General features: G+C 42.5%; 1 protein-coding gene across 3 annotated transcripts in view; it reads left to right on the top strand.

The window, feature by feature from the left end:
• TTLL8 (tubulin tyrosine ligase like 8) overlaps positions 1–21,538 on the top strand; it is a 54,108-nt gene that overhangs the window by 5,413 nt on the left and 27,157 nt on the right. For all 3 annotated transcript variants that reach the window (XM_083463440.1, XM_083463441.1, XM_083463442.1), the window contains exons 3-9: positions 389–484; positions 3,148–3,239; positions 7,057–7,207; positions 8,401–8,468; positions 9,037–9,165; positions 12,643–12,757; positions 14,106–14,231. In XM_083463440.1, coding sequence (XP_083319566.1) covers positions 389–484; positions 3,148–3,239; positions 7,057–7,207; positions 8,401–8,468; positions 9,037–9,165; positions 12,643–12,757; positions 14,106–14,231 — 777 coding nt within the window. The remainder of the gene's footprint in view (positions 1–388; positions 485–3,147; positions 3,240–7,056; positions 7,208–8,400; positions 8,469–9,036; positions 9,166–12,642; positions 12,758–14,105; positions 14,232–21,538) is intronic.

The following is a 21,538-nucleotide window of genomic DNA, read 5'->3' as shown; positions in this document are numbered from 1 at the left end:
TTCACCCCAAATTTTGCCCTTCCAGCACTGCTGCCTCTCAAACAGTCTGTACCTTTAAAAGCACATTTAGATGCGCATCTCATGTAACATGTGTTAAAGATTTTAGGAAGATACTCAGAGATCTTTAAAAAACTATAGTCTTTGTTGAAGGTTCAGCCGTGTCTGTTGGTTTGTGATCTTAAGTAATCTTACTTCCCGGAAGTGTATTCTTTCTGTTTGTTAGGAAGAATTCTTACCGATGGGCTACTGTAAAAGATCCCACGTTCAGTGGTGCAGGCATAAATTAACGCAGTATTATTATGTCGCATAAATAAAACACTGCTCTAGCTACCTCATGGATTTTTTTCTCAGGTTTCCTGTTATTCTGTTCTTATTGTCCCTCTAACAGGATTGGCAAAGCCTGAACTCCCATCTCAAAAATTCCTGAAAATCGCTTTAGACAATTGCCTTCCTGTAGTTTCGTGCCACCAGGGACTGTTTCCTGGTATGTCTCCAGCAACTTTGTGTTCAAGAAATGTATGGGGAATTGGGTCAGAAAGGTTGATTTGTGCTTTGAGTGTATTCTGACAGGAAATCCAAACAAAAATAATATGGGTATTTGAAGGAAAATTGGACAGGGGCGCCAACTATAGGGGGTGGAAGGGGCTTCAGCCCCCTCAATATTTCTGGGCAGGGGGCCAAGGGCCCCCCAAATAATGAGGGGGCCGCTAACCCTCACCACTGGCTGACTCGCCAAGTGGGGCCAGTTGAGGCGGGAGGCGCAGACGGTGATTTTCACTCTCTGTGCTCCCCACCACTGACCCATTCCCCAGCTTGCTGCCGCTGGGAGAGTGCTGGTGATGTCAGGCCCCCTCAATGTGTGGGGCAAGTTGGCTTCGCTGCTCCCCAAAGTAAAATACCTTGAATTCAATGGGGCTTCTTAGCAGGTTAGTATGCATAGGGTTATAGCCTTCAATAGTGATTCTCGACTTTCCTGAAACAAAGCAACTGTTGGGTAGGTGTGGCGCACGGATAACATCTCGCCACTGTTCCACACCTTGCTGGAAGGGGAAATGGAAAAATCTAAAATTATTTCAGCTTACATGATCTATGAAGAAGTCTCCCATTGTGGGCAGGGGCCTAGAACCTCGAGAGCGATTCTGTTATTAAAGTCAAACCAAAGTTCATGGTTAGTCCAGACTGGCCACAGGATGTCAGCTTGGAGGTGCAGCTGAAATAACTGGGGGTGGGGGTGGGTGCATTTCTTGTCTACGTGTGCAAGGATTGTTAATTCAGGATGATAATCCCCCAAACGATCTTGGCATCAACTCCTGGTTCAGCTTCTGCTCACATGGAATGTTCCTCATTGTAATGGCATGTAAAGAGAGGGGGGGGGGGACTCAATAAAGCCTCATTCTGTGTGGGCAGAGACTTAAGAGTGTATGTGGGCAGAGTTTTAAGAGCAAGCCCTAAGGCCTGGGTGTTCAAGGGCTTATTGCCATTACTTTTGGCTAACTTTACTGGAGAATAAATAGGTTGAGTGTTGTAATAAACTGGCTGTGTCTTACAGTGGCATTTGCACAGTGTTCAAAATTCTAGTTTGATTTTATTTAATTTGATGTTCTTCCCTCTTAAAACGTGAGCGTGTTTTCAGTGCTGACTGATGTATGTTTCTTCAGCTATGGCATGTAACTTTTTTACGATAGGTCTCGTGTAGGGTTACCAGATGTCCCTGTTTCCCGGGGACAGTCCCTGGATTTACAAATCAGTCCCCTGACAAAATCCTTCTATTTAGTAGGAAGTTGAAAAGTGTCCCCAGATTCATTGGGAAAAAATCTGGTAACCTTAGTCTGGTGGCATCAGCACCTGGTGTGGGATAACCAGCCTCATATAACCAACATGTTTAAGGCTAATTAATGTATGAAGGGGTTAATGCCATAGAGAAAGCTGTCCTGCCAGGCTTAGCTAGGTCACTGTGGAAGGAAGGTAATTAAGCCTTTGTTTCCCTTCCATTTATCTGTGAAGCTCAGCTTCTAAAGAGGTTGGAGCTGGTTGCTCCAAATTCAGACCACACAGCTCTAACAACCCTTTATTGTATTCCTGTACCAATAATTTAGGAACTTACCACCACTTTAACTAAATTTTATTGCCTGTGTTTTCTGAATGATGTATTGAAAACACATGAATCTGACATTTGGAGAGTTTGTAAGTACACCATTTTTAGCTCACCAAATGTGTGGTCTTTTTTTTCTATGCTAGGGGAAGAGGGAAACTTTTTGAAGGAACTTTGTTGTTGTTGTTCTGTCCTTTAGTTGTGTCCGACTCTTCGTGACCCCATGGACCAACGCTGGACCATAAAGAAGGCTGATCACCGAAGAATTGATGCTTTTGAATTATGGTGCTGGAGGAGACTTGAGAGTCCCATGGACTGCAAGAAGATCAAACCTATCTATTCCTAAGGAAATCATCCCTGAGTGCTCACTGGAAGGACAGATCCTGAAGCTGAGGCTCCAATACTTTGGCCACCTCACGAGAAGAAAAGACTCCCTGGAAAAGACCCTGATGTTGGGAAAGATGGAAGGCACAAGGAGAAGGGGATGACAGAGGACGAGATGGTTGAGTTTGACTTAACTGCGGGAGGCAGTGGAAGACAGGAGTGCCTGGCGTGCTCTGGTCCATGGGGTCACAAAGAGTCGGACACGACTAAACGACTAAACAACAACAACAAAGTTCCCTCAAAAAGGACACATTTTAAAAGTTTCATAACTTAGATTTCTACTCTTTACTTTGCTGCATATTTTGTGATTTTAATTTTCTGTTGGGGCTCAACCACCAAAGAGTACTTGCCCCAAACCTGGCTTTTTGCTTATTTTTTTTCTTTGATGTGGCATACCACCTTGATATATTTTTATGTAGGTGTAGATGATAAAGATGTAAATAAGGGAAAGGGATATAAATAAATAAATAACTTGATGCTGAAATTCTATGCTAAATTGTTCTCTCTCATCCTGGGATTAATTTTTAGCTCTCTCTTGTGTCAGCACAGCTTATAAATGGCAAAGGTGTATGTGAATGGGATCTACAAAAGAAGCTTTGTATTGACCGAATAACCAATTTTGTATTTTTCTTGTTTATTTCGGTAATGTGATATTTTCTTTATACTTTTAGAGCTGACCCCGAGGACTGTGGAAGAGTTGCCTCCTCCCCCCAAAATAGACAAATACAAACTTGCAAGATTTTTAACAGAGAAGGCCATCAGGGTATATGTGACTAGAAATAGTTTTTTTATCCAAAGTATTTATTGGTTGTACTGTATTATTAGCATGCGTATAACAAATTTGCTTCAATAAATATGGTAGCGTGGATTCTGAAAGAGGAAGAAAGCGGAATGCATCCAACAAACAAAAAAAAAAGGAAGATTCTAAAAAAATCAATTGCTTGAAACTCAAAAGCACACTTAGCAGCAGTTTGAAAATAATAAATATTTCCCCATTTTTCAGTTTACGTCTGGAGAAATAACCTCCCCGTCCCTGAGAGTCAAGAAAAAGTGTGAAAAAGAGATTCTCTGTTCAATGTTCTGGACTCATTCCACTTTTGCCTCTGGTGAACAGGTTTTGCAGGTTGGTCAAACCCTGCTGCAGCTGTTTGTCCAGAGGTAGAAACTGGAGAACAGAAATATCTGCATGCAGATCAGGAGACTTGACGTCTGCCTCTCAAACCACTTTCAGGCGGTGTTAAATACAGAGGTATGAAATCTAGGAGCTAAATGGCACCTTAAACCTAGGTTACGGGTGCAACAATGGAATGTCTAGGTGCGCTTTGTATATACAGTGGTACCTCGGTTCTTGAATGTAATCTGTTCTGGAAGATCATTCGGCTTCTGAAATGTTTGAAAACCGAGGCGCGGCCTCCCATTGGTTGCAAGAGCTTCTTGCACTCAGCGGAAGCTGCATCGCATGTTTAAGTTCCAAAATGGAAGCATTTACTTCCGGGTTTTCGGCATTTGAAAACTGAAACGTTCGACAATGGAGGCGTTCAGGAACTGAGGTACCACTGTAACAAGAATACAAAGCTGAAAATGAACTGCAGCTAAAATACAGTGGTGCCTCGCAAGAAGAAAAGAATCCGTTCTGTGATTCTCTTCGTCTAGCGGTTTTTTCGTCTTGCAAAGCAAGCCCATTGACAGATTAGCGGATTAGCGCTATTAGCGCTATTAGTGGCTTTTAGCTGCTTATCTGCTGATCGGATCAGCTGATAAGCAGCTTAGCAGCTTAGAAAAAAAGGGGGGGAGGAAAAAAACCCGCAGGAACTCGCAAGACATAGGAAATTCGTCTAGCGAAGCACCTCCAAAACGGAAAACTCTTTCGTCTAGCGAGTTTTCCGTCTTGCGAGGCATTCGTCTTGTGGGGCACCACTGTATTATGTTCATTTTTCACATGGCCCAGTCCTTCCTCTGCCCACCCCGCTAATATTCTTAAGAGGGTCTCTTCTCCAGTCTTCAGAAAGTAGCTGGAAGTGGGGAGGCAGAAAAAGGTCCCCCTTTCCTTCCACTCAGCGGTTTTAATCTGAAATCTTAGGCGCAGTACTGCGCGGAGAGCTCAGAAACTGCTCTTGCTAATGGAATTCCCTGTCACAAAATGTGCCTAGAAAAATGGGAGTTTCGAACAGTGCTTTCAGGTGTCTTCACATTTATTATTTCTCCCTAGCAAGTTACTTTTACAGAGTGATGAGGTAGAGCCAGACCAGGTGCAGATCAACTCTGGCTTTGGAGCTGCTGTTTCTCACAGCTCCGCCTCAGAGTTCTCCTGAATGGCATGGACACTTGAGGGTGCTGGAATGGTTCGAAGAGCCTGTAGCCATCATTGTGCTCTCCGTGACATTGCCAGGAATATGTCAGGGCCTAGAGATCTTGGAGGATAGCCTTTCCCAGCATGGCTTGAGCTCTCCTTGACACATTCACCCTCTTGGATAGCACTGTGGAGATGACTGGAATAATAATAATAATAATAATAATAATAATAATAATAATAATTTATTTATACCCCGCCCATCTGGCTGAGTTTCCCCAGCCACTCTGGGCGGCTTCCAATCAAATGTTAAAAACAATACAGCGTTAAATATTAAAAACTTCCCTAAACAGGGCTGCCTTCAGATGTCTTTTAAAGAGAAGATAGCTGCTTATTTCCTTCACATCTGAAGGGAGGGTGTTCCACAGGGTGGGCGCCACTACCGAGAAGGCCCTCTGTCTGGTTCCCTATAACCTCACTTCTCGCAGTGAGGGAACCGCCAGAAGGCCCTCGTCGCTGGATCTCAGTGTCCAGGCTGAACGATGGGGGTGGAGATGCTCCTTCAGGTATACAGGACCGAGGCTGTTTAGGGCTTTAAAGGTCAGCACCAACACTTTGAATTCTGCTCGGAAACAACGAAGGGGAAGTAAGCTTGGACAGTGATGTTCCTATTGATGGGCCCAGAATCCTAACCTGCAGTTTTGTGGGACTCTTCCTGCTACTCCCAAGTTTGTATGAATTACTGGACGTGGTTGTGCCGCTGCCACAATGGAGAGGACCTTGTCCAAGCTAGGAGAGACATAGGCTATGGGGTACATTAGATTCTTTTGTGCAAGTGTGGGAATCTAGGTATTATGAGAGCTGTACAGTTGTACCTTGGAAGTCGAATGCCTTGCCAGTCGAAAGTTTTGGCTCCTGAATGTCCCAACCCCGGAAATGATTGTCCCGGTTTGCGAATGTTCTTTGGAACGCGAATGTCTGACGGGGCTTCCGATTGGCTGCAGGAGCTATCTGCAGCCAATCAGAAGACGCACCTTGGTTCACAAACAGTTTGGAAGTTGAACGGACTTCCGGAACGGATTCTGTTTGACTTCCGAGGTACCACTGAAGTTGCACCGATGGCTATAGTACAGAAAAGCTTCAGGGCCTGGCATTCCTGCTATTGCCAAGCATTTGAATACATGAGGGTCTTCCTTTTCTACAGGTGACAAAGGGAAAAAGATCTCTGTTACATGTGCAACTCCTGCTCAAAGGATAATCCATAGGATTGCATCATGGGGATTTTCCTCACACCTTTTGATGTACAGTGGTACCCCTGGATGCAAATGGGATCCGTTCTGGAGCCCCGTTTGCATCCTGAAGCGAACGTAACACGTGACTGCGTGTGCGCGGGTTGCGTTTCGCCGCTTCCATGCATGCGCATGATGTCATTTTGAGCGTCTGAACATGCGCGAGCGACGAAACCCGGAAGTAACGCATTCCATTACTTCCGGGTCACTGCGGAGTGCAACCTGAAAATGCTTAACCTGAAGTGTATTTATCCCGAGGTATGACTGTAATTCGCAGCCCCGATTCAAAACATGGCTCTTTTGAGAAACAGGAAGGGCTGCTGGTGAAGTGAGTGAGATCCTTTCTTCAAATACTACTCTCCTGGTTTACATTGCCCCCATCCCCACACCCTGAAGTGACATTTGGACCTGAAGGAGGAAATCATCTAGGTACTTAAATGTTTCCCACTTCAGAGTGAATTTCAATTTGTGGGTGGCTTTTAGACTAGGGAATAACAAGGGGAGAAGAGGCTAACCAGTGCTACTTTGCTGACATTTAAAGCAGCTGTGTAGGCAAACTTGGCTCCAGGTTTCAGGGGGCTTTACTAATGTTGCTGCTCTGAGGGGGAATTTTTGTTGTCACTGCCCACGATGCCCTGGGCTGATGTATTGTCGCTCCGTTGTGGGCAATTGCAACGATGGCCTCTCGACACAGAGGAGCCCTAGAAAATGGTTCCGAGCGCCATCGCCAACATCTCACTGACTCATACAAGGCTCTTCTCGGTTGCTGGAGGGGGAAAACGGAACATTCTGGGATCGAATCATAAACTGGGATGGCTTCTGTAATTTGAGGGTGTCCTGGGAAAATCAGGACAGTTAAGTATTATGCAGCAAGGCCTCCAACAGCTGTCCAAGGAGGTGGATGCCAAATTGCTAAAAAATGAAACTGGGGGAGCTGTCCATCAGAGATCTCCTCCATCTTGTCTGCTCTGAGCCTGAAAGGCATTTGCCTGTGATTTCAGGAAAAGAGAATTTTTACAATCTGCGGACCTTATCCGGTAATCCGTGCAGCTTTAAGGAAGAGAGGCTGGGTAGAGAGAAAGCACACCGTTAAAGGCGACATTCCGGACCACAAAGAGGAAGGGAATGACGCTGAACGCGTTGCCAAATCTGGTAAGAGCCCTTCAAATGTAATTAACCCTTTTTGAATACTCCCCCCTGCTTTTTATCTGTGCAGAAATTGGCATAAAAATATGAGAAATAAACGTGCAAGTTTATATTTTCCTGATTTGACCTTTAGGGGGAAAAGTTATTGTGGGTACCTTGGTAGTTCATAATGGTTTAACTTAATTATCATGGGGAAAGGGAGAATGCTTTGCATGCTTTTGCACATTTCTTTCTTTCTCACAGACAAGAGTTGCCAGTCTTCAAGTTTCCCATAGCCATGCTTTTTTTTCTATTTAAAAAAAAGTTTAGGGGTACTCTCATTTTCCTACTCATATTGAAATACTGCCCCTCAATGAGGCCAAACTTAGATTCACAAAATGTTTAGGGGTCTGCGTACACCTCCATCCCCCCCAGGAAAAAAAGCACTGCCCATAGCTCTTGGTTTAGCTACTTCAATGTCACAGAATGCTCACAAACATTCTAGCTAGCTAAGGAGAAGGCTCACTCACGAAATGTTTAAAATCCGTGCAGGTGAAAAAAGAGCCAGTGGACAGGACATATATGAATATGCTGTTTGCGGAAAGAAAGAGATTTCAGTTCTGAATTCAGATGAGTTTTGTACTGTGAAACTAGACTTCTCCCATGCTTAATACATGTTGGGGGTCAGTTTGCCTCAACACTACAGTGTAGTAACTATTTCTCCCATCAAATTTGAAAACCTTCATTTTTACCCCGAGATGAAGAATCACATGGTGGTCAGTCACTCAGTTCAAGGAGAAAGGAAGCTTAGCTAGGGTTGCCATATTTCAAAAAGTGAAAATCTGGACACTAAAATCTCCCCCCACCCAATAGTTTTTGAGCTATTTTTTAAAAAAAGTAAATCTGCCCCAAACCCAACAATTCTGACATGGGTTGCCATATAGGCAGGGGTCAGCAAACTTTTTCAGCAGAATGAGAGTTGCTAACTATAAAATGGGATTAACAAACTGGATTAGAAATGGCCACAACTTTATTGATTACAGATATAGGTGGAATTTTGGCTCAGGAATTGGGTAATTAATTAATTTTTAAAAGGTAAGGGAACTCAGGCGCTTCCTATGAGTTCCCGCTCAATTTAATTTGCTGCAATCTCCTTGATTTGTCTGAAAACAACACACTGATGATTCCTGTTCTGTTATTTTTCATGGCTCTCTGAAAAGAAAGCAAAACTGCTTTGCGTGATGAGGAAGGTCAGATTGCCAATTCAAATGACATCCATGATATAATGGTAAGGTTACAGAGGTAATGAGCGCTCCGGTGACGCAACCTTTGTGAAATATATATGAAAAATCTGCTCTGGATTTAATTCCCCTGGTTTTCTACACACCTCTCCACCGCTGGGCAAAATATTTTGGCCATGGAGCAAGTTTCGTCCTCAATGGGCTGTTTTTGAGGTTCTGCCTCCTTCAGGCTCCCCCTGAAAGATTTTGCAGTTGCCCCAAACCTTCAAAGCCACCACAGCCATGTGAGATGTAGCAAGGACCGTTTTGTCTGGATGGGTTGACTGGAGCATTTAATCACCTCATTTCCAATTGCATACTGGCAGTCCTCTCATGGGGGACACGGGTGGCGCTGTGGGTTAAACCACAGAGCCTAGGGCTTGCTGATCAGGAGGTCGGCGGTTCGAATCCCCGCGATGGGGTGAGCTCCCATTGCTCGGTCCCTGCTCCTGCCAACCTAGCAGTTCAAAAGCACATCAAAGTGCAAGTGGATAATTTTTTATGAAATAAATAAATATTGGGTTAATAGGATAGGAGTTTCCTGGTGGAATCATAATGCAGTCTTCTTTGGGCCAGTCTAGGTTGGTAAGAAATGAAGAAACTACCTTTTACTGGACAATAAAAAAGGATGCCGTCGATTATTATAATCTCCACATTGATCAGATGCTGAACCATTATGCAAGAACTGGCTCCTTTACAACTAAAGTAAGTAGTGTAAATAGTGGACAGGATAACTTGCCATTACAGCAGTGGCTGACTTCTGGTATCAGAACTGTAAAGAAAGCAACGTGTGGGATTTTCTGTGCAAGAAAAGCAGTCTTGTAGCCGAATCGGTGCTTCCCATCTCTTCCCATCCCCCACATCGTTTTGGAATTTTAGGAATTCCAAAAAAATCCACCCATTTTGTCAGAAACCACCCCCACCAATAAAGAAAGCTCAGCATTGGTATTGATAAGGGAACACATCCTAATTGTGTGAGCTTTGATTTCTTACACTTATTACTGATCAATACTACCTACAAGATAAAAAGCAGCTGGTGAGAACCTCTGCTTTCATTTTGTTTAGAAGGATTGTATTGTTCCACCCAGGTTCTTGCAGAGTGCAAGCTGTCGCTTGTCAGCTTCCACCTCCTTCCTGATTTTCTCCAACGCTTGCCACCTTTTCCTTGCAGAATTTTATATACATAAGGTATCTACTGTTAACCGGCCCTTTGCAATGGGCGAGTGCCTTGGTCTAATTCAGGGGTCAGCAAGCATTTTTTGGAGGGGGCTTGTTCACCGTCCCCCAGACCTGCGAGCGGCAGAGGCTGTCGGTGGTGGTGGAGGGATGAGCAATCTGAAAGGGCTGGCTGGCTCCGGAAAGGCGCTTCCCAAAATGGTGCTCAGCCAGCTCAGCCCAGCCCCCTTCCTCCTCTAGGCAGGCGAAATATACTCAGAGTCCTGTAGTGATTTCATGCTCTTTATTGCAGCTTGTAAAACAGTGATTGAATTGCCCCCCAAACCTCAGGCTTTTATATACATTATTTACACAATGAGTCCCGTCTGATTGGTTGATTCTGCTTCCTTCCTGGAGCCTGATTGGTCTTTTCCTGCAGGCCAATCAGTTGTTGCATTCTACAATCCTACCAGCCTAATAGGCTGATTAACTTCCTCCTGGAGCCTGATTGGTCTTTTCCTGCAGGCCAATCAGTTGTTGCATTCTACGATCCTACCAGCCTAATAGGCTGATTAACTTCCTCCTGGAGCCTGATTGGTCTTTTCCTGCAAGCCAATCAGTTGTTGCATTCTAGGTTCCTACTTGCCTATTGTTATAGGATCCAAGCTTAGTACATAACAGCAGGGCGGGGAGGAGGCGCTGCGGTGTGTGAGAGGGAGGGGGGGAAAGGCGTCCCAAAAATGGCAGCACTGGAAAAAAAAATAACGGAAAAAACAAACAAACTGAATTGCCAATGCACAGAATGTCCACAGGCTGGATCCTGAGGGCAATTGGGCTGGATCCGGCCTGTGGCCATAGTTTGCTGACCCCTGGTCTAATTCCATCCTTTGCATCACTGCACCATGGTTTGGGTGTGGACAGCACCGTTTCCTGAATGGAAGGGATGCTGCTGTACAGGAGAAAAACAGAGCCAAAGTGCTTGCTTGCTGGCAAACTCTCTTCCATCCCATTAGGAAATCAGAAATCACCTTGCAGGCCGCTTCAATGATGCATAAGGCTCTTACAAATACCAATGGCATTCACTCGATCGATTTCCATTCCTGTCCACAGACAAAACCCACCAATGGCAGCAATTTTCACCAGAATGCTGCAATGCTCCTATGCATGCGGAATTTATTTGACCCCATCTACACCAAGTTGTAAGGGATGTGGGTGGCGCTGTGGATTAAACCACAGAGCCTAGGGCTTGCCAATCAGAAGCTCAGCGGTTCGAATCCCCGCAACGGGGTGAGCTCCTGTTGCTCAGTCCCTGCTCCTGCCAACCTTGCAGTTCGAAAGCACATCAAAGTGCAAGTAGATAAATAGGTACCGCTCCAGTGGGAAGGTAAACGGCGTTTCCGTGCGCTGCTCTGCTTCACCAGAAGCGGCTTAGTCATGCTGGCCATATGACCCGGAAGCTGTACACTGGCTCCCTCGGCCAGTAAAGCGAGATGAGCACCGCAACCCCAGAGTCGTCTGTGACTGGAACTTATGGTCAGGGGTCCCTTTACCTTACACCAAGTTGTAATTTTATCACTAAACCTTGTACATAATTGTCTATCGTATTATTTAACATTACTTTTAATATATTAGTGGCCCCGTGGTGATTTTAGCTTATAAATTTTAATGTCTAAGGTTTTAATTTGTATATTAAGGAGTTTTTATAATTTTGTGTGGATCAGGCCATGTTTTGACAATACAAATGTTTTAGGTTTTCTATCAAACTAGTATATATTTTATTGAATGATGTTGTATACATTGCAGCGGCCTTTGGCTATAAGCAATAAACTTGACTGACTGACTGCCAATTCTCTATGCATGCTGAGTGCATGGTTCGTAGGGGCCATGATGGGTCACGACTCTGCTCCCACCTCCCAAAAACAGCCAGGGTGTTTTTCTGACACTCCTTCCACAGTACTGCTGAAGCCCAGAAGGCCTGGTTATGTAAACTCCCTCGATGGGAACCGTATGCAAGCTCCTCTGAGAGAAAGCAGAATAAAAATGTAATTTAAAAACGAAGGCTGATCTCTGGATACATGTGTCCAAAGACTGCAGTGGATTGCAGGCAGGAGAAGTACCTGATAGAGTAAAATAAAAAGGGTAAAAGTAAAGGACCCCTGGATGGTTAAGTCCAGTTGAATTCAGCTATGGGGTGCGGTGCTCATCTCTACTTTCAGGCTGAGGGAGCCAGCGTTTGTCCACAGACAGCTTTCCGCGTCTTGTAGCCAGCATGACTTAACCGCTTCTGGTGCAATGGGACACCATGGTGGAAGCCAGAGCAAATGGAAACACCATTTACCTTCTGCAGTGGTACCGACCGTATTTTTCTGTGCATAAGACGCCCCCATGTATAAGATGACCCCTATTTCATTTAACCCAAAATTAAGAAAATAAGTTAGCTTTTTTTTGGGGGGGTAGGCCAATCGCTCACCCGCCTGCCCACCACTGCCAATCACTTGCCACAGCCACTGCCAATTGCACACCTCACCGCAGCCGCCAATTGTCTGCCTGCTCGCCGCCACCAACAGCCCACCCACCCACTTGCCACAGCCGCCATTCGCCTGCCCAATTGCCACAGCCAATCACCAGCAGACCTTGCCGCAGCCCCCAATCACCCGCCCAATCGCTGCTGTCAATCTTCTGCTTGCTGCTGCCATTAATCACACGTCCCCCCTCTGCATTCACTATCTGAAGACAACACCCAATTCTTGCCTATTTTTTTTTTAACAAAAGCATCGTCTTATACATGGAAAAATACGGTACTTATCTACTTGCGCTGGGGTGCTTTCAAACTGCTAGGTTGGCAGGAGCTGGGACAGAGCAATGGGATCTCACTCCGTAAGCAGACTTAGTACATATATCATTTTTACACATTTGGAGAGAGGCAGGATTGTTTTCTTAGAATCACAGAATCCTTCCTTTTTATTTTGACTTGCACGTGTCTATTAAAGCAACCACCCTCAGGTAATACCCTTGTTTTATTTAAAGATTGGGCTTTGTTTGCATATGAGGAATTTGCCATGGTATGTGTCAGCCAACCCAAACGCTTTCTTCCCTCGGTGTTACGGCATTTGCATGGACGACGAGAAACTAGATTTTATTGGTGAGTTGCTTTAAATTTCTTTCCTTTCAGTCTTGGGAATGTGGCATGGTTTTAGCCTTGATAGTCAGAAATGTTTTATATGCTTACTTTTAAACATGCACAGTTATTTTCCTTTGAGGGGGGCATGTTCAGTGACTCATGCAGGCCATACATGAACAGTGCTGGATTTACGTATAAGCTAACTAACTAACTAACTAACTAAGCTAAATAAGCGCGGGTGGCGCTGTGGTCTAAACCACAGAGCCTAGGGTTTGCCAATCAGAAGGTCGGCGGTTCGAATCCCCGAGACGGGGTGAGCTCCTGTTGCTCGGTCCCAGCTCCTGCCAATCTAGCAGTTCAAAAGCACACCAGTGCAAGTAGATAAATAGGTACCGCTCCGGAGGGAAGGTAAACGGCATTTCCGTGCACTGCTCTGGTTTGCCAGAAGCAGCTTAGTCATGCTGACTCAGAAGCTGTACGCCGGCTCCCTCGGCCAATAAAGCGAGATGAGCACCGCAACCCCAGAATCAGCCACGACTGGACCTAATGGTCAGGGGTCTCTTTACCTTTAAACAAGCTATAGCTTAGGGCCCCACTCTCTTGACGGCTCCCCAAAAAATTAAAGGGAAAAAACCTGGATGTACATTTCCAAAATATAAGATAAAAAACAAATAAAATAAAACCTACAGTACATACAGCAACGGTGTTTTGTGTTGCGTAGGCTCCTATTTGTTATGTGCAAATGGCTTTAGATACAGTGGTACCTTGGGTTACATATGCTTCAGGTTACAGACTCTGCTAACCCAGAAATATTACGGGTTAAGAACTTTGCTTCAGGATGAGAACAGAAATCGTGCCCCAGCAGCACGGCGGCAGCAGGAGGCCCCATTAGCTAAAGTGGTGCTTCAGGTTAAGAACAGTTTCAGGTTAAGAACGCACCTCCGGACCGAATTAAGTACTTAACCCGAGGTACCACTATGCCTATTAGGTCCATAAATTACCATATAGCATATATTCAACACAAAAAACAGTGACAATTTGTTGAGAAAGGACATTTGGACGTATAAGGGCCTATAAAGGGCCCATTACCTTCAGTAGCTCAGGGCCTCATCAAACCTAAATCCAACCCTGTCTATGAACACACTTGCAGTTGCAGAACTAAAAGTTGTCCGGTGGTCATTTACTTGCCACACTGAGGTTTATGATTTGGGACACATGCAGGGGCCAGCAAGTGGCAAAATGTTTACTGGATATATGTGGACTTTGTAATGCTCTCACCAAATTCTTACAAAACTCCCCAGGGCTCTGCCATTTAAGTTGTGTTTTGCTTAATGGGACAAAGTCCAAAATCGTATGTCATTTATTTCAGATGACTTCAGGAAAACAGCAGCATCTTCCATAATCAAATGGGTTGTCAATTTACGTATTTCGGGTGATACCTGTAACAGGCTAAGTAAAGAAAATGCTGATAAGGAAGATGAGACTTCCACTAAAGGTATTGCTTAGTTGATGTATTAATATTACAATTTTTTTAAAAAAAATGTTCATCTGACATTGTTGGCGAGTGGAAGGAAAACCTTCAAAAGCCATTGCTAATAGGCAAGCTAAGATAAACAGTTAATTCAGTATTTTTGTGTGCTCTTATTTTAAATTTTGATTTAGACTAAGGTTGCTTGCAGATGACCTATTTATTGAGCCCTCACCCTGATTTGCACAAAGTTTGCAGAGAGGTTTTCCGACATCCACAGTTTATTGTGCCTTCATTCTGGTTGGTTTGTGGAGAGGTTATATGACATTGTGTCAGATAACTAAATTGTGTCAGATAGCTAACCATCTTGGCTGCGAGTCCTGGAAGACCTGCTCCTTTCCTTGCAGTCCTTTCCTCAACCTGGCCTGGGAGGGCAGAACCCTGACTGACTCCAGCTACAAAAGTTGTGGCTGCTGAAACGAGAAAGCTACACGTATACAAACAATAGCCCCTCCCCCGACTTTGAGATTTCAGCAAAATAACTGAGTGTGTATGCAGTGTCAATTCTCTCCACAGTTCTAAGATACAGTGGTACCTTGGTTTAAGAACAGCTTAGTTTATGAACCACTTGGAATAAGAACGCTGCAAATCCGGAAGTAGGTGTTTTGGTTTGTGAACTTTGCCTTGGAATAAGAACATGTTTCGCTTCCTGATGAGTGTGTTCCATTTGTAAATTGAGCCCCCCGCTGCTAATCAGAGGCTTCCTGTTGAGTCTGTCGGCTGTTGAGTCCCGAGCACCCACACAACACAGAGGTGATATTTGGAGCTCTTTTTTTTTGCTTTTTTTTGCGTTTATGGGACAGACTTGTAACTGTGGCTTGTGACTTCGTTTCTGTGACTTGTTTTTGTGGCTGTGTGGAACCCAGTTCAGCTACTGGTTGATTGTGTGACTGCAGAAATGGATAAAAGCCCCCCATCCAAACAATGGCTATCATCAGTGTACGTAAGGAATTTTTTTTTAATCACCTACAATACTGTCTTATTTATTTTATAGTACAGTACATTGATTATTGCCATCATTTTATGGATCAATGGTCTTGTTAGATAGTAAAATTCAGGGGGGGCCACCAGGTGGCGCATTGGAAGATGGCCGACAATAACATCTCTCCGACCCACACGAGGTAATTAAGAGGCTGCTATGGGAAGTATGCAGCCTTCCCCCCCCCCAATGAGATGGGGGGGACTGCCTTGCCAGCAGTGGCCATAATGCACCCCTGGATTCGAGAGAAGGGGGTGCCCCGGTCACTTGGCACCAGCCCTCGGTGAAGTCGGCTCTTCCCGGACGCTGTCTCCAATCTGCGTGTGCTGGTTCGCTTTAGCTCGAAAATACAATTGGAAATATATAATTGGAAGATGCTAAAGCACATACATCAAGCAAAGGTCGGGAGATAAGACTACTGATTAATGGATCTCTGGGATCGGAGCGGCAGGCGAGGACAAATAAATCAAGCGATGAAGCGCCATTAAGAGATTGGTATGTCTGGAGTGAAGAAGGGGGGGGGTGGAGGAAAAAACTTTTCTTTTCTTTGCCTTATGTGAATATTAATAACCCTCCACCCCAAAGAAAGAAGAATCGCTGTATTTTATTACACAAGCAGGAATTTAAAAACTGTGTGGAATGAATTAATGATGAATGAAGAGAGGATTGGTAAATATCGGAGAATGGAAAAATTCTATGACACAGTTTTAAAATGGCGTCTCGCAAGACAGGCTTGTAAAGACGGGGGGAGGAGAACCAGGATTATTGGAATGTGAATGGTGATTGGAATTTGATCTTAACCTGGCAGAGCCCTCTATGAGATATTTTACAAGCCTGGGAAAACTAAAGGGCAGACCGAAGATAAACCTTTGAAGGAGGAGGGGAATGGCGGCTGTCCTTATGAGATACGACTTGTGGAGTGTGTAAAACCCACACAGACGATGTTTGCTTCCAACCTGCCTGTGAAGATTATCAGAGATTGCAAAGAAAGGAATATATAACAACAACAAGAAGATGAAGAAAGTAATAAAGAGACTATCTGGATAGAACTGTTTAATTAAAGCAGAAATAGAAGTGATGTTTGGATCCTCGTTTGGAGCTTGATGTATGGGTACCCCCAACAAAATTGAAAAATTTGGCTGTATAATTTGGAATTAATGTGATTTGAAATAATGTGATATGATTGGCCTGTTAATAAAAATTATGTTTTAAAAAAAATAGATAGTAAAATTCAAGTTAAACTGCTGTTTTAGGGGTTGTTTTTCATCGTCTGGAACGGATTAATCCATTTTCCATTACATTCTATGGGAAAGCACACCTTGGTTTAAGAATGCTTTGGTTTAAGAACAGACTTCCAGAATGGATTAAGTTCGTAAACCAAGGTACCACTGTAGTGAAAAAGGGAAACACAAACATGTTTGTTAATGAGAAAGCATTGGTGTCAAAGTATTGGTTTCAGGAGAAAATGCACTTTTGATGGAATTGTGGTGTAGTTTTCATTCTATTTATTTATTTATTTATTTATTTATCTATCTATCCTTTGAGGAGTTTTAAGTGGCATATACGGCTCTCCGACTCCCCGTTTTATCCTCACAACAACCTGTGAGGTGGGTTTGGCTGAGAGACAGCTACTGGCTCAATATTCCCCAGTGAGCTTCATGGCCTGTTGGGGATTTGAACCCCGTTCTCCCGGGTCCTAGAGACACGGGTGGCGCTGTGGTCTAAACTACTAAGCCTGTTGGGCTTGCCGATCAGAAGATCGGCAGTTTGAATCCCCGCAACGGGGTGAGCTCCTGTTGCTCGGTCCCTGCTCCTGCCAACCTAGCAGTTTGAAAGCAAGTCAAAGTGCAAGTAGATAAATAGGTACCACTCCTGCGGGAAGGTAAAAGGCATTTCTGTGCGCTGCTCTGGTTCGCCGGAAGCGGCTTAGTCATGCTGGCCGCAACCCCAGAATCGTCCTCAACTGGACCTAATGATCAGGGGTCCCTTTACCTTTACGTCACGAGTCTTAGTCCAACCCTCAATCTACTACCTAGTTTTGTGTTTTAGGCCTTGCTTCAGAAGCTACAGTTCCAATCATGCTCTGTTCTACGCTGTCTCTCAAATCCTAATTTCCCTCTTCCTTGCCAGCACATTAAAGCACACACCTTCACCTGTAGTATCCTGGGAACTGTAGTTTGTTAAGGGTACAGGGCATAGTAGCTCAGTGAAGGGTAAACTACAGTTCCCAGGATTCCTTGGGTGAAGCAATTTGCTTTATTTTTTTTTTTTTTTATATATATATTTTTTATTGAAAGTTTTCTTAATATCTTCAAACAAACAATTTCCACATCACATAGTTACACTTATTGGACCTCCCTCAAATCCTCTAGTAGTCTTCCATAGTTATTCCTCTACCTACGCATTCCTTAATTATAGTATCACCTTTAGGTACATTTTCCTACCTTCATTTTCTTTCTTGCAATATTCCTTATTTTTTCACAAAGCTTCTTTAAAGCACACTAGCGTTGTATGATCCTCACACACAGTTTCCAAATATTCCCTAAATTTTACCCAGTCCTCCAGGAATTTATGATCTCTTTGAAATCTAATTTTTCCGGTTAATTTATCCAATTCTGCGTAGTCTGTTAATTTTGCTCTCCATTCTTCCAAAGTCGGTGTTTCTTCATTTTTCCATCTCTGAGCCAGTAGGGTTCTCGCAGCTGTTATTGCATATTGAAAGAGTTTTTTGTCCCTTTTATTTATTTCATTTCTAGTTACTCCCAGTAAAAAAGTCTCTGGTCTCTTTACAAAATTATACTTCAACATTTTCTTTAGCTCGATATATATTGTTTCCCAGAACCCCTTCACCCTTTTACATTCCCACCACATGTGCATAAATGTGCCCTCCTTCTCCTTACACCTCCAACATTTGTTACAAACTTTATACATTTTAGCAAGCCTAGCCGGTGTCATATACCATCTATACACCATCTTCATGGTGTTCTCTTTCAACGTTATACATGCCGTGAATTTCAGATTTTCAGTCCATATTTTTTGCCACTCCTCCAGCTCTATACTATATCCTAAGTCCCTGGCCCAATGGATCATTACCTCTTTCACCTCTTCATCCATTGTTTGCCATTCCAATAGGATTTTATACATTTTAGATATTATCTTACAATCATTGTTAATAATTTCTAATTGGAATCTCGATTCTTTTTCGTTGTATCTTCTTTCTTTAACCTCCTTATTAAACATGTCCCTTATCTGAAGGTATTGTAACCAGTCATATACTTGTTCTTTTACTTGCTCATATGGTTTTATTTTCCATCTGTCCCCTTCTTTCATGACCAAGTCACCATATGTAACCCAATTACTCCTCATATTAATTTTCTTAATTGCCATGGTCTCTAATGGAGATAACCAGTGTGGCACTCCCCTTTCCAATATGTTTTTATATCTATCCCATACCTCAATTAGGGATTTCCGGAAGATATGATTTTCAAACGATTTGTGGCCTTTTTTCTTTTCTTTCCATAGATAAACATGCCATCCGAATCGGTTATCGAATCCCTCCAAATCCAACAATTTTGTGTCTTTTAATCTTATCCATTCTTTTATCCAGCAAAGACATGATGCCTCGTAATATAACTTCAAATCTGGCAGGGCAAAACCTCCTCTTTCCTTTACATCCGTTAATAATTTATATTTAATTCTTGGTTTTTTGCCCTGCCAGATATATCTTGATATCATTCTTTGCCATTCCTTAAAGATCTTAACTCCTCTTAATACTGGGATCATCTGAAACAGAAATATCATCTTTGGCAACACGTTCATCTTGATCATTGCTATCCTTCCCCAAAAGGATAATTTTAACCTTCCCCATCTCTCCAAATCTTTCTTAATTCCGTGCCATACCGGTACATAGTTGTTTTGGAATAGGTCAATATTTTTAGTTGTTAACCATATGCCCAAGTATTTAACCTTTTTAACAGTTTCAATACCTATTTGTTGTTGTAGCACCTCTATCATTGTTTGGTCGATATTTTTTGTCAAAATTTTTGTCTTCTCCCTATTCAATATAAAACCAGCCACCTCACCAAATTTTTCAATTTCCTCTAAGACTTCAGTTGCATTGTTCGTCGGATCCTCCACCATTATAACTAAATCGTCCGCAAAGGCTCTCACTTTATATTCATTTTTTCCTACTGTCACCCCCTTTATCTTTTTATTTTCTCTAATCGAATTCAGAAGGATCTCCAAAACCATGATAAATAGCAATGGCGAGAGCGGGCAGCCCTGCCTAGTTCCTTTTGATATTTTAATTTCTTCTGTTGTTACGTTATTTACTATCAGCTTTGCCCTTTGTTCTGTATATACTGCCTTAATTCCATTAAAGAACTCGTTTCCCATCTCCATATATTCCATATTTTTTAACATAAAATCCCATGATATATTATCGAATGCCTTTTCGGCATCTACAAACATTAACATTGCTCTTCTCTCATTGCTCGCTGTCAGGTACTCCAAAATGTTTATTATATTCCTCACATTGTCTCTTATCTGTCTTCGAGGAAGGAAACCCGTTTGGTCTTCATGGATAATTCCTTGCAATACTTTTTTCAATCTCTTTGCTATTACTCCTGCGAAGATTTTATAATCAGTATTAAGCAAGGAGATTGGCCTATAATTCTTTACTTGTGTTAAGTCCGCGCCTTCTTTCGGGATAAAAGTTATATATGCTTCCTTCCAGGTCTCTGGGATATCTCTTTCTTTTAATATATTGTTCATTGTTTCTTTCAGCGGTGTTACCAGAATTGTTTTCAGTTCTTTGTAGTACCTTGCTGTAAAGCCATCTGGCCCTGGGGCCTTCCCGTTTTTCAGTTCTGATATAACCACCTTAATTTCCTCTTCTTCTATCGGGGCATTCAATCTGTCTCTTGCCTCTGTCGGGATCTTTTGCACCTTTTTCTCTTTTAAGTATCTCTCTATTTTCCTTATATTGTTCTTCTCTTTTTTCCTATACAATTGGCTATAGAAGTCCAAAAAACCTTTCCTAATACCTTTAGGGTTGGTGATCTCTTCTTCCTTCATTCTAATTTTATTTATTGTACTTTGCTCTTTTCTCTTCTTAATCTGCCAGGCTAACCATTTTCCTGATTTGTTCGCAAATTCGAAATTCTTTTGTCTTATTCTTTTAATGTTCCATTCCACCTCCTTGTTCATTATCATAGCAAATTGGGTTTGCAAGGCCTTAATGCTTTGTCTAATTTTCATGTTATTTGGTTTTTTGATTAACTTTTGCTCGTATTCCATAATTTGTTTTAGAATTTCTTCCTTTTCTTTCTCTCTATTCCTTCTTTTAATTGAGTTTTGTTGTATATAAAGGCCGCGCATCACTGCCTTGCTTGCATCCCACACTATATTCATTTTCGTACCTTTGTTACAGTTATCCACAAAGTATTCCTTCATTTTCTTCTGTGCCTGTTGTACAAATTTTTGGTCATCAAAAAGGTAATCGTTCATCTTCCATCTAAACATTCGTTCTTCAAAACTTTTGATCTCTAACTTGATCGGGTTATGATCTGAGATTACTCTTGGTTCTATTTCCACCTGTAGGGTTCTTAGAGTCAGCTCGTTCGACATCCAAATTTGATCAATTCTCGACAATGATTGGTTTGGTTCTGAATAAAATGTGTATTGTTTTTCCAATGGGTGTTTCAACCTCCAGATATCTATTAGATTACAATTTTTAGTCATTTCAAAAAATGATTGGGGTAGTTTCCCTTCTTTTGAGCCACTTTCTCTCAGTCTATCCATTTCAATTGAAACAACCCCATTCATATCTCCCATCATAATTATTTTTTGGTCCACATATTCCATTAATCTTTCCTCCAAATTTTTGTAGAAATCAGTTTTATTTCCATTAGGGGCATAGATTCCGACAATTATTATTTTTTCACCTTGCCAATTAATTTGAACAGCAATAATTCTACCTTCTTCATCCTTGAAAATTTGGTGAGCTTCTATGTTGTTTTTAATATATAAAATTACTCCTCTTTTCTTCCCTTTATCCGAAGATATAAATTCGTTTCCAAGTCTTTTATTTATCAAGATTTTCCTGTGTTTTTTTGCTACATGCGTTTCTTGCAAACAGATGATATCTAAGTTTTTTTTCTTTAGAAATTGTTCCACTTTATTCCTTTTTTTCTTTTCATTTAATCCATTTATATTCCAGTTCCATAATTTTAATGCCATATTTTTCTCCGTTAACAAAAATACTTTTTCCTCAGCTTAAATTCCTTATAATCTC

This window comes from Podarcis liolepis, assembly GCF_965112155.1.
Source record: "Podarcis liolepis genome assembly, chromosome: 10".
Taxonomy (NCBI): Eukaryota; Metazoa; Chordata; class Lepidosauria; order Squamata; family Lacertidae; genus Podarcis; species Podarcis liolepis.
Note: the sequence above shows the minus strand (reverse complement) of the source record. Positions and strands in the feature narration are given on the sequence as shown.